Source organism: Silurus aristotelis, assembly GCF_946808225.1.
Source record: "Silurus aristotelis genome assembly, chromosome: 6".
NCBI classification, from domain to species: domain Eukaryota; kingdom Metazoa; phylum Chordata; class Actinopteri; order Siluriformes; family Siluridae; genus Silurus; species Silurus aristotelis.
In genome coordinates this window covers 1,084,865-1,094,864 of record NC_139579.1, presented here as the reverse complement: position 1 = coordinate 1,094,864, position 10,000 = coordinate 1,084,865, and the positions used below count along the sequence as shown (strand labels likewise).

Sequence of the window (10,000 nt, the reverse complement as noted above, 5' to 3'; positions counted from 1 at the left end):
TAAAAATGTAATTGGTTGATTAGTCTGGATTGGAACTCTAGATTAGTCCAATCTGGGGTTTGAAACATTAGAACTGGAACTTTAAACCGTATTTACTCTAGATTAGAGAAAACTAATGTTTAATAACTAATATCTAAATCTGAAATGTGGAATCTAAACTCTAGATCAGTGCAGTCTGGATTAAGGTAAGTCTGAAATTTGAATTGCAGATCCTCACCGCTGCCACTCGGCTTTGGGTCTGAGCTGGAACTTGAGCAGACACTCCGCTCTGATGTTGGGCATGTGCAGGGCAGCCTGAGGCACCTGCAGGGACACCAACAGGTAAACAAACAGGTAAACAAACAGGCAAACAGCACCAGTTAGACTCGTTTGAGCCAAACCTCCTCAACACAAGTCACCTTGGAGGTGTAGTGCTGCAGCTCAGGGAAGATGTCCGGGTGAATGAGGTTCAGCTGCGTTTGGATCTTGTGGCTGCGGATGTTGTGGATGGTGGAGACCTGCTCGTTCATGATCAGGTGCTCGGTACTGCTGGAGAACCTGAAACACACACACACACACACACACACACACACACGTATGAAGTGAGCAAATAAAAGTATCTTTAGTTGAACACAGAGACGTCTAGAGTGCTAAACAAATCATTAAATTGTCATGTGACTGGTTACCATATCAACCGATCCCAATGATTGCAAAAACGGTTCAGTGAGACTGAGGTGGGCGGAGCTCTGTAGGCACAGTTTACAGCTGAGAGAGACGGCAAGAGTGTGTGTGTGTTTGGAGTGCAACGTTGCAGTGCAGAGTCTCTGAAGGTACCTTTCCATCCAGCGCTGATACTCTGGCAACTCCAGGACCGATTCCGGGGTCATGTGAACCACCAGGGCGGGGTCACCCTCCGAACCCTCTCTCTGATATCTACCACACACACACAGTCAATGTTCTACATGGTGTTACACTACCAGATTGTGGAAAACCTCTCCGGTTTAGTTTCACTTAAATTTTATATATAGAAATTTGACACTTTAACATCCTGTATTTGTGCATCCTGTTTGTTTGCTTGTGGGCGGGGCTGGAACGCAGAATAAAAAAATACCTGAGCAGTGAATTTTTCAATGTCAGGGAAGAAAAAAACACAATGAACAAATATGGACCCAAAACCGAACCCTGAGGAACACCTCATGGATTAATTAATTTATTTCTCCTTTGGTTCTTTTGCTCATGTTTTTAGCGTTTCAAGTGTGCGTGTGGTTTTTTTTTGTAGGGTTAAAAGGTAATAATGATGTCACCTTCCGAGAATCTGATTGGCGCATATCGGCTGAACAAATTCTTCAGACGGACAGTCGATCACCAGGAACACGGGGCCCGGGTCGGCCGGAGTGCACACTTCATCAGGCTGGATCTGAAACACATGGGCAAACACACACACATGGTTCATTCCAAGCATCATCACTTTTGCAGCACCTGAGACCATCCACGCTAATAACAATAGCTTTCACACTTTTGCAAATATACATAAATGTGTATAGTGTGTGTGTGTATTGTGTGTGTGTAAGTAAATGGACAGAGATGAAGATAATGAAAAAGTGAATGTAAAGTTTTTCTAGCAAGATATTATTATTATTATTATTATTATTATTACAACGCATAAAATACACACGATTATTCCATACACGCAGAACTTTACCTCCTTGCCTTCGTATGTGACGGTTCTCCCGTCTTTTAGAGCAGAAATGAGTGGACCAATGGCGGCTGTTCCACTGCGAGCGAACCACAGAATCAAATCATTCACCTCCTCCAACATCATTATATACAAATACAGCAGAAAAGCTACACACACACACACACACACACACACACACACACACACACACACACACACACACACACACACACACACACACACACTCTATATATATATATATTTTTATAAAAAGATAACGGGAACACAAAAGCCTTCACACTCACACAGGAAGTCCGAGCTCTTTGGCCTTGTGCACCAGGAAGTTGCCCTTTTTGGGGTGCAGCTGTGAGTGAACACAGGAGTGAGAAATCAGAGCTTTACTCAGTCACGATGTGAAAACAGGAAGTGATGTCACAAGTGATGATTACCTTACAAACGTACGCCACCACCAGGGAGGGGTCCCGCGTGCTCCTCTCTCTGCGTTCTGATGTTAAAACACATCACACACACATTTAAAAGGTGGAGTCTAATGAGATTTCATGCACTCTGAGGTATTGACACTGTTAAACAATCAGAGGTCGACTGAATCATCGGTTTGCTGATATATTCACACTGATAGTTTGCGCAAAAATCCATACAGATTGTTTTTCCGACTTCCGATCCACTGTCTTTACGAGAGCGGCCTCTAGAGGTGAAATACTGACACCACATGCTGTTTTTAATTGCGAGGCTGCACGGAGAGCGCTAGATTATATATATTATTATTTCATTTAGCTTATTTTCATGATTTAGTACCATTTTTTTTTTTGTAATAAAGTTCAGTACTATTTCATATGGAGTGTTTTTTAATCCATTTATCGGTTGATTATTCGGTTAACGAAAAGTACGATCCAACCTAGCTATCGGTAAAAACAGTTTAATAAAGAGTTGGATTCTCATGCTAAACATAACTTCAAAAAACTACTTAGACATATGACGAAGTAGTTCTGTGCCGAATAAATTTTTTTCAGGTTTTCTTCAGTACATAAATAAGGGCTGAATTCCACCTACAGACGATTCTCCCGGAATAGCGAGAGCAGAAGCCACACCCACAGAACTCAAGAAGAACTCGGGAAGGAAGTGAGGACCTCGTTAAGCTTCCCAAAGAATCCAGCGTTACATAAACAGTGGATGCTTTTTGATTTCTGAGGCAGCAACTCGTGACTCTTTAGCTCCACCCACACCACACCTACTGTACCTTTCTTATATAAATCTGATGAAATTAAAGACTCTTTAGACTCTATACTGCTCTATAGGTACTTCAGATTAACATGAGATTGTCTGAAACAGTGTGTGTTATACGTCTGCTTTAAACAAAATGTTCACATGATTATATAAATGGTTATTGGAACACAGCCGGGGTCCGTACCAGGACTTTCTGAGCCGTCACTCGATCTCTCCTCACACTCTTCTGCCTGCCATAATTCCTTCCGTTGGCCATGACCACGCCCACTGCCGCTCCCACCGCTGCCATGCCTCATCCGATCTGAACCCCTATTGGCTACACACACACACACACACACACACACACACACACACACACACACACACACACACACACAGTCAGACAAGGAGAAGCTCTACAGATGAGTGATGAGTAAGAACAATGATAATAATGTTAAAGGTTTGGACACACCTTCTCCTTCAGTGTTTCTTCCACATTTTTATTATTTTCAACATTGTACATTAATACTGAAGAATTCAAACTACAAAAGAACACGTCTGGAATTATGTAGGAAACAAAAGCGACCCAAAATATGACTTAAATTTTTAGACCAAAGTCACCTGAGACTAGTTTCTGTTTCAGCCTTGTAAAGAGTTCTTCTGACATTTCTTGCCTTCTTAATGTACTTTAGACCTTCAAGTTATCTTGTGCAGAGCAAAAGTGTGAGTAAAGAGTTAGTAATCCCTGTTAGTGCTACTACAACTACTGTACAAATCCATATTATAACAAGTTAAGTAAAGAGAAAACGCTTTCTTTACTATAAGGATTAAGGGTCCGTCCCCAAAAAAAAAGGCAGAGAGCTACCTCTGCTGCAGAGGATAAGTTTATTAGAATTACCAGCCTCAGAAACTAAATGTGTCTTATTGTTCTAATTCAATGATTAAGAGTTTGACTCATAAGATGATGCACACTTTAGTATGGTAAATAAAATGGCCCTAATAATCTCTATAAACTTATTGGAAAAGATGAATCTGTTGGACTGCTGTGAACTGACCACCACACTGAAAATAAAGAATATCACATTTCAGGAGGCAGCTGTCCATGGTCCTTAAGGTACCAGCACAATAACACACTCGGCAAAATATCAGAGTGAACACTAACCGAATAAGGGCACTTGGTAGACGGTCATGGTGTCATCCTTATACTCGGGCTCAGTGTAGGGTCTCACTGCTGAACTCAGTCCACACACACACACACACACACACACACACACACACACACACACACACACACACACACACACGGTATCTAATTAGACAGGTTTACTCTCAGGCTCGGATCAGACAGTATGGACAGAACGCTCTTACACAGTCTGATGTCGTCCAGTGGCCCGGAGAAAACTCGGATCGCGTTCAGATATTTCTCCTAAAAGACGAAAGGAAGAAAGAAATGTTTGTCTCATCGTTTGGTTTCTGTTAGCGCTCTTTCTTCTGATAGAAGCTGATGTGAAAACGAAATCTGGAAGACAGAAACCAGCTACACACCAGCTGTGGAGGTCCAGACACGACACACTCGGGGACACCAGTGTCCTTCAGTGTGAGAATCATTCCTGTAAGAGATGGAGACGTGGTGATGGAGCTCCAGTTCAAACATCAGATATAAAACTTACAGGAGCTTCCTGAATAACGGATCAGTTTTTCCTGATTCACCGTATGAATGTGTGTGTGTGTGTGTGTGTGTGTGTGTGTGTGTGTGTACCTGAAAGTCCTCCGACGGTGTCCCAGCTCATGCGAGTCAGGAAGATGTTGTCCAGGCGAGCAGCTCTCAGTCTATAAACACAGAAACGTGTGTGTTTTACAGAGCTGAGTATTTTTCTTCTTCTTCTTCTTCAGAAGAGAGGATTAAAGAAACACTTTACTCACTTGTGTTCCTGCATCAGTCTCTGGGTTCCTTCTCCACAGTTAAACAGATATCTGATCAAAATATCAAATGTTCACTACAATTTCAACATTAAAGATCATTACTGGGGTCAACGTTCAAAACAGTTCAAGGATGTTGTGATGATACTGAGAGTTCTGAGAATTATGGTGTTTATAATGGTTATGATGATAATGGTGGTGGTTATGATGGTGATGATGGTGGTTATGATGGTGATGATGGTGGTGGTGATTATGATGATGGTGATAATGATAATAATGATGATGGTGGTGATGATGAAGATGATAATGGTGGTGATGATAATGGTGGTGGTGATGATGATAATGGTGGTGATGATGATGATGATAATGGTGGTGGTGATGATGATGATGATAATGGTGGTGGTGATGATGATGATGATAATGGTGGTGGTGATGATGATGATGATAATGGTGGTGGTGATGATGATGATGATGATAATGGTGGTGGTGATGATGGTGATGATGGTGGTGGTGATGATGATGATGATAATGGTGGTGGTGATGATGATGATGATAATGGTGGTGGTGATGATAATGGTGGTGGTGATGATGATGATAATGGTGGTGGTGATGATGATGATGATAATGGTGGTGGTGATGATGATGATAATGGTGGTGGTGATGATGATGATGATAATGGTGGTGGTGATGATGATGATGATAATGGTGGTGGTGATGATGATGATGATGATAATGGTGGTGGTGATGATGGTGATGATGGTGGTTATGATGATGATGATGGTGGTGGTGATTATGATGATGGTGATAATGATAATAATGATGATGGTGGTGATGATGAAGATGATAATGGTGGTGATGATAATGGTGGTGGTGATGATGATAATGGTGGTGGTGATGATGATAATGGTGGTGGTGATGATGATAATGGTGTTGGTGATGATGATAATGGTGGTGGTGATGATGATGATGATAATGGTGGTGGTGATGATGATGATAATGGTGGTGGTGATGATGATGATAATGGTGGTGGTGATGATGATAATGGTGGTGGTGATGATGATGATGATGATGATAATGGTGGTGGTGGTGATGATAATGGTGGTGGTGATGATGATGATAATGGTGGTGGTGATGATGATGATGATAATGGTGGTGGTGATGATGATGATGATAATGGTGGTGGTGATGATGATGATGATAATGGTGGTGGTGATGATGATGATGATAATGGTGGTGGTGATGATGATGATGATAATGGTGGTGGTGATGATGATGATGATAATGGTGGTGGTGGTGATGATGATGATGATGGTGATGATGATGGTGGTGGTGATGATGATAATGGTGGTGGTGATGATGATGATGATAATGGTGGTGGTGATGATGATGATAATGGTGGTGGTGATGATGATGATAATGGTGGTGGTGATGATGATAATGGTGGTGGTGATGATGATGATGATGATGATAATGGTGGTGGTGGTGATGATAATGGTGGTGATGATGATGATGATAATGGTGGTGGTGATGATGATGATGATAATGGTGGTGGTGATGATGATGATGATAATGGTGGTGGTGATGATGATGATGATAATGGTGGTGGTGATGATGATGATGATAATGGTGGTGGTGATGATGATGATGATAATGGTGGTGGTGATGATGATGATGATAATGGTGGTGGTGATGATGATGATGATAATGGTGGTGGTGGTGATGATGATGATGATGGTGATGATGATGGTGGTGGTGATGATGATAATGGTGGTGGTGATGATGATAATGGTGGTGGTGGTGATGATGATGATGATGATAATGGTGGTGATGGTGATGATAATGGTGGTGGTGATGATGATAATGGTGGTGATGATGATGATGATAATGGTGGTGATGATGATAATGGTGGTGATGATGATGATAATGGTGGTGATGATGATGATAATGGTGGTGATGATGATGATAATGGTGGTGATGATGATGATGATAATGGTGGTGGTGATGATGATGATGATGATAATGGTGGTGGTGATGATGATGATGATAATGGTGGTGATGATGATGATGATAATGGTGGTGATGATGATGATAATGGTGGTGATGGTGATGATGATAATGGTGGTGATGGTGATGATAATGGTGGTGGTGATGATGATAATGGTGGTGGTGATGATGATAATGGTGGTGGTGGTGGTGATGATGATAATGGTGGTGGTGGTGATGATGATAATGGTGGTGATGATGATGATAATGGTGGTGATGATGATGATAATGGTGGTGATGATGATGATAATGGTGGTGATGATGATGATAATGGTGGTGATGATGATGATAATGGTGGTGATGATGATGATAATGGTGGTGATGGTGATGATAATGGTGGTGGTGATGATGATAATGGTGGTGATGATGATGATAATGGTGGTGATGATGATGATGATGATGATGATAATGGTGGTGATGATGATGATGATGATGATGATGATAATGGTGGTGGTGATGATGATGATGATAATGATGATAATGGTGGTGATGATGATGATGATGATGATGATAATGGTGGTGGTGATGATGATGATAATGGTGGTGGTGGTGATGATAATGGTGGTGGTGGTGGTGATAATGGTGGTGGTGGTGGTGATAATGGTGGTGGTGATGATGATAATGGTGGTGGTGGTTATGATGATGATGATGATAATGGTGGTGATGATGATGATAATGGTGGTGATGATGATGATAATGGTGGTGGTGGTGATGATAATGGTGGTGGTGATGATGATAATGGTGGTGGTGGTGGTGGTGATGATAATGGTGGTGGTGGTGGTGGTGATGATAATGGTGGTGGTGGTGGTGATAATGGTGGTGGTGATAATGGTGGTGGTGATGATGATAATGGTGGTGGTGGTGATGATAATGGTGGTGGTGGTGATGATAATGGTGGTGGTGGTGGTGATAATGGTGGTGGTGGTGGTGATAATGGTGGTGGTGATGATGATAATGGTGGTGGTGGTTATGATGATGATGATAATGGTGGTGATGGTGATGATAATGGTGGTGGTGGTGATGATGATAATGGTGGTGGTGGTGGTGATGATAATGGTGGTGATGGTGATGATAATGGTGGTGGTGGTGATGATGATAATGGTGGTGGTGGTGATGATAATGGTGGTGGTGATGGTGATGATAATGGTGGTGGTGGTGGTGATGATAATGGTGGTGGTGGTGATGATGATAATGGTGGTGGTGGTGATGATAATGGTGGTGGTGATGGTGATGATAATGGTGGTGGTGGTGATGATGATAATGGTGGTGGTGGTGATGATAATGGTGGTGGTGATGGTGATGATAATGGTGGTGGTGGTGGTGATGATAATGGTGGTGGTGGTGGTGATGATAATGGTGGTGATGGTGATGATAATGGTGGTGGTGATGATGATAATGGTGGTGGTGGTGGTGATGATAATGGTGGTGATGGTGATGATAATGGTGGTGATGGTGATGATAATGGTGGTGGTGATGGTGGTGGTGGTGGTGATGATGATAATGGTGGTGGTGGTGGTGATGATGATAATGGTGGTGATGGTGATGATAATGGTGGTGGTGGTGGTGATGATAATGGTGGTGGTGGTGATGATGATAATGGTGGTGGTGGTGGTGATGATGGTGGTGATGGTGATGATAATGGTGGTGGTGATGATGATAATGGTGGTGGTGATGATAATGGTGGTGATGGTGATGATAATAGTGGTGGTGATGATGATAATGGTGGTGGTGGTGGTGATAATGGTGGTGGTGGTGGTGATAATGGTGGTGGTGATGGTGATAATGGTGGTGGTGGTTATGATGATGATGATAATGGTGGTGATGGTGATGATAATGGTGGTGGTGGTGGTGATGATAATGGTGGTGGTGGTGGTGATGGTGATGATAATGGTGGTGGTGGTGATGATGATAATGGTGGTGGTGGTGGTGATGGTGATGATAATGGTGGTGGTGGTGGTGATGATAATGGTGGTGGTGGTGGTGGTGATGGTGATGATAATGGTGGTGGTGATGGTGATGATAATGGTGGTGGTGATGGTGATGATAATGGTGGTGGTGGTGATGGTGATGATAATGGTGGTGGTGGTGATGATGATAATGGTGGTGGTGGTGGTGGTGGTGATGATAATGGTGGTGATGGTGATGATAATGGTGGTGATGGTGATGATAATGGTGGTGGTGATGATGATAATGGTGGTGGTGGTGGTGATGATGATGATGCCACTGCTGCTTACCGGTTGTACTCGGAGAACACGTACAGGGAGGCCCCGTTCTCGCGCGCCCCCGCGCCCACCACCTGCACGTACACGTTGGACGGCCCGTGCAGGTCAGCATTTTTACGGCTCTCTCTGGAGCGCACGTGCCGCAGCGTGTCTTTGGGAGGTTTCGGTTTCCGGTTCCGGCCCAAGTCCGGTGCCGTGGCCATGTTCGATCTACAGCTGGTCAGAGCAGCGGAGACTCGGGGAAAGTTCAGGAGGCGGCATGCAAACTGTCTACACCGGGGGAAGGTCACGTGCATAATACACACACACACACACACACACACACGCTGTCGCGCGCAGATGAACTTCTTACATCCGCCACATATAATTACCAATTATTACAAACTTTCTCTGAAGTTTAGAGTCTCACCGTGTTTTCTGTACCACCGCGGACGGACACACACACACACACACACACACAGATCTGAGACTGTCACTGAACACGTGACCGAGAGCCTGAACATGCTGACCGTCTTCCGGCACGCAATGATGACGTCACTCACGATGACTGACACCAGCACAAAGATGATTTTTTTTCTTCCTTAAAATCCCAAAACTTTCTGTTTATACACTTTATAAAAACATTTAAACATTTCTCATCGTTTTATTTACCATTTTTAATGTTCATACTTATATTTTATCATGTAGTAATGTATAAATTACTGCAGAAATATTCTGAGATCAAAGAAATAAATATGTAGATAAAGTTATCTATCTATCTATCTATCTATCTATCTATCTATCTATCTATCTATCTATCTATCTATCTATCTATCTGTCTGTCTGTCTGTCTATCTATCCATCTGTCTATCTATCTATCTATCTATCTATCTATCTATCTATCTATCTATCTATCTATCTATCTATCTATCTATCTATCTATCTATCTATCTAT

At 42.6% G+C, this 10,000-nt stretch overlaps 1 protein-coding gene across 2 annotated transcripts in view; it reads right to left on the bottom strand.

The window, feature by feature from the left end:
- elac2 (elaC ribonuclease Z 2) overlaps window positions 1-9,611 on the bottom strand; it is a 14,024-nt gene extending 4,413 nt beyond the window's left edge. Inside the window, exons 1-15 of one of the 2 annotated variants that reach the window (XM_083543895.1) lie at window positions 9,476-9,611; window positions 9,079-9,336; window positions 4,805-4,855; window positions 4,641-4,711; window positions 4,427-4,491; window positions 4,250-4,307; window positions 4,044-4,112; window positions 3,087-3,218; window positions 2,107-2,162; window positions 1,963-2,021; window positions 1,682-1,754; window positions 1,284-1,396; window positions 814-912; window positions 399-537; window positions 218-303 (exon numbers count right to left, since the gene is read on the bottom strand). In XM_083543895.1, the coding sequence (XP_083400021.1) occupies window positions 218-303; window positions 399-537; window positions 814-912; window positions 1,284-1,396; window positions 1,682-1,754; window positions 1,963-2,021; window positions 2,107-2,162; window positions 3,087-3,218; window positions 4,044-4,112; window positions 4,250-4,307; window positions 4,427-4,491; window positions 4,641-4,711; window positions 4,805-4,855; window positions 9,079-9,269 (1,262 nt within the window). In that variant the 5' untranslated portion in view covers window positions 9,270-9,336; window positions 9,476-9,611. Of the gene's footprint in view, window positions 1-217; window positions 304-398; window positions 538-813; window positions 913-1,283; window positions 1,397-1,681; window positions 1,755-1,962; window positions 2,022-2,106; window positions 2,163-3,086; window positions 3,219-4,043; window positions 4,113-4,249; window positions 4,308-4,426; window positions 4,492-4,640; window positions 4,712-4,804; window positions 4,856-9,078 lie in introns of both variants that reach the window. The other variant, XM_083543894.1, reaches the window with a different exon arrangement.
- Window positions 9,612-10,000: the final 389 nt, after the last annotated feature.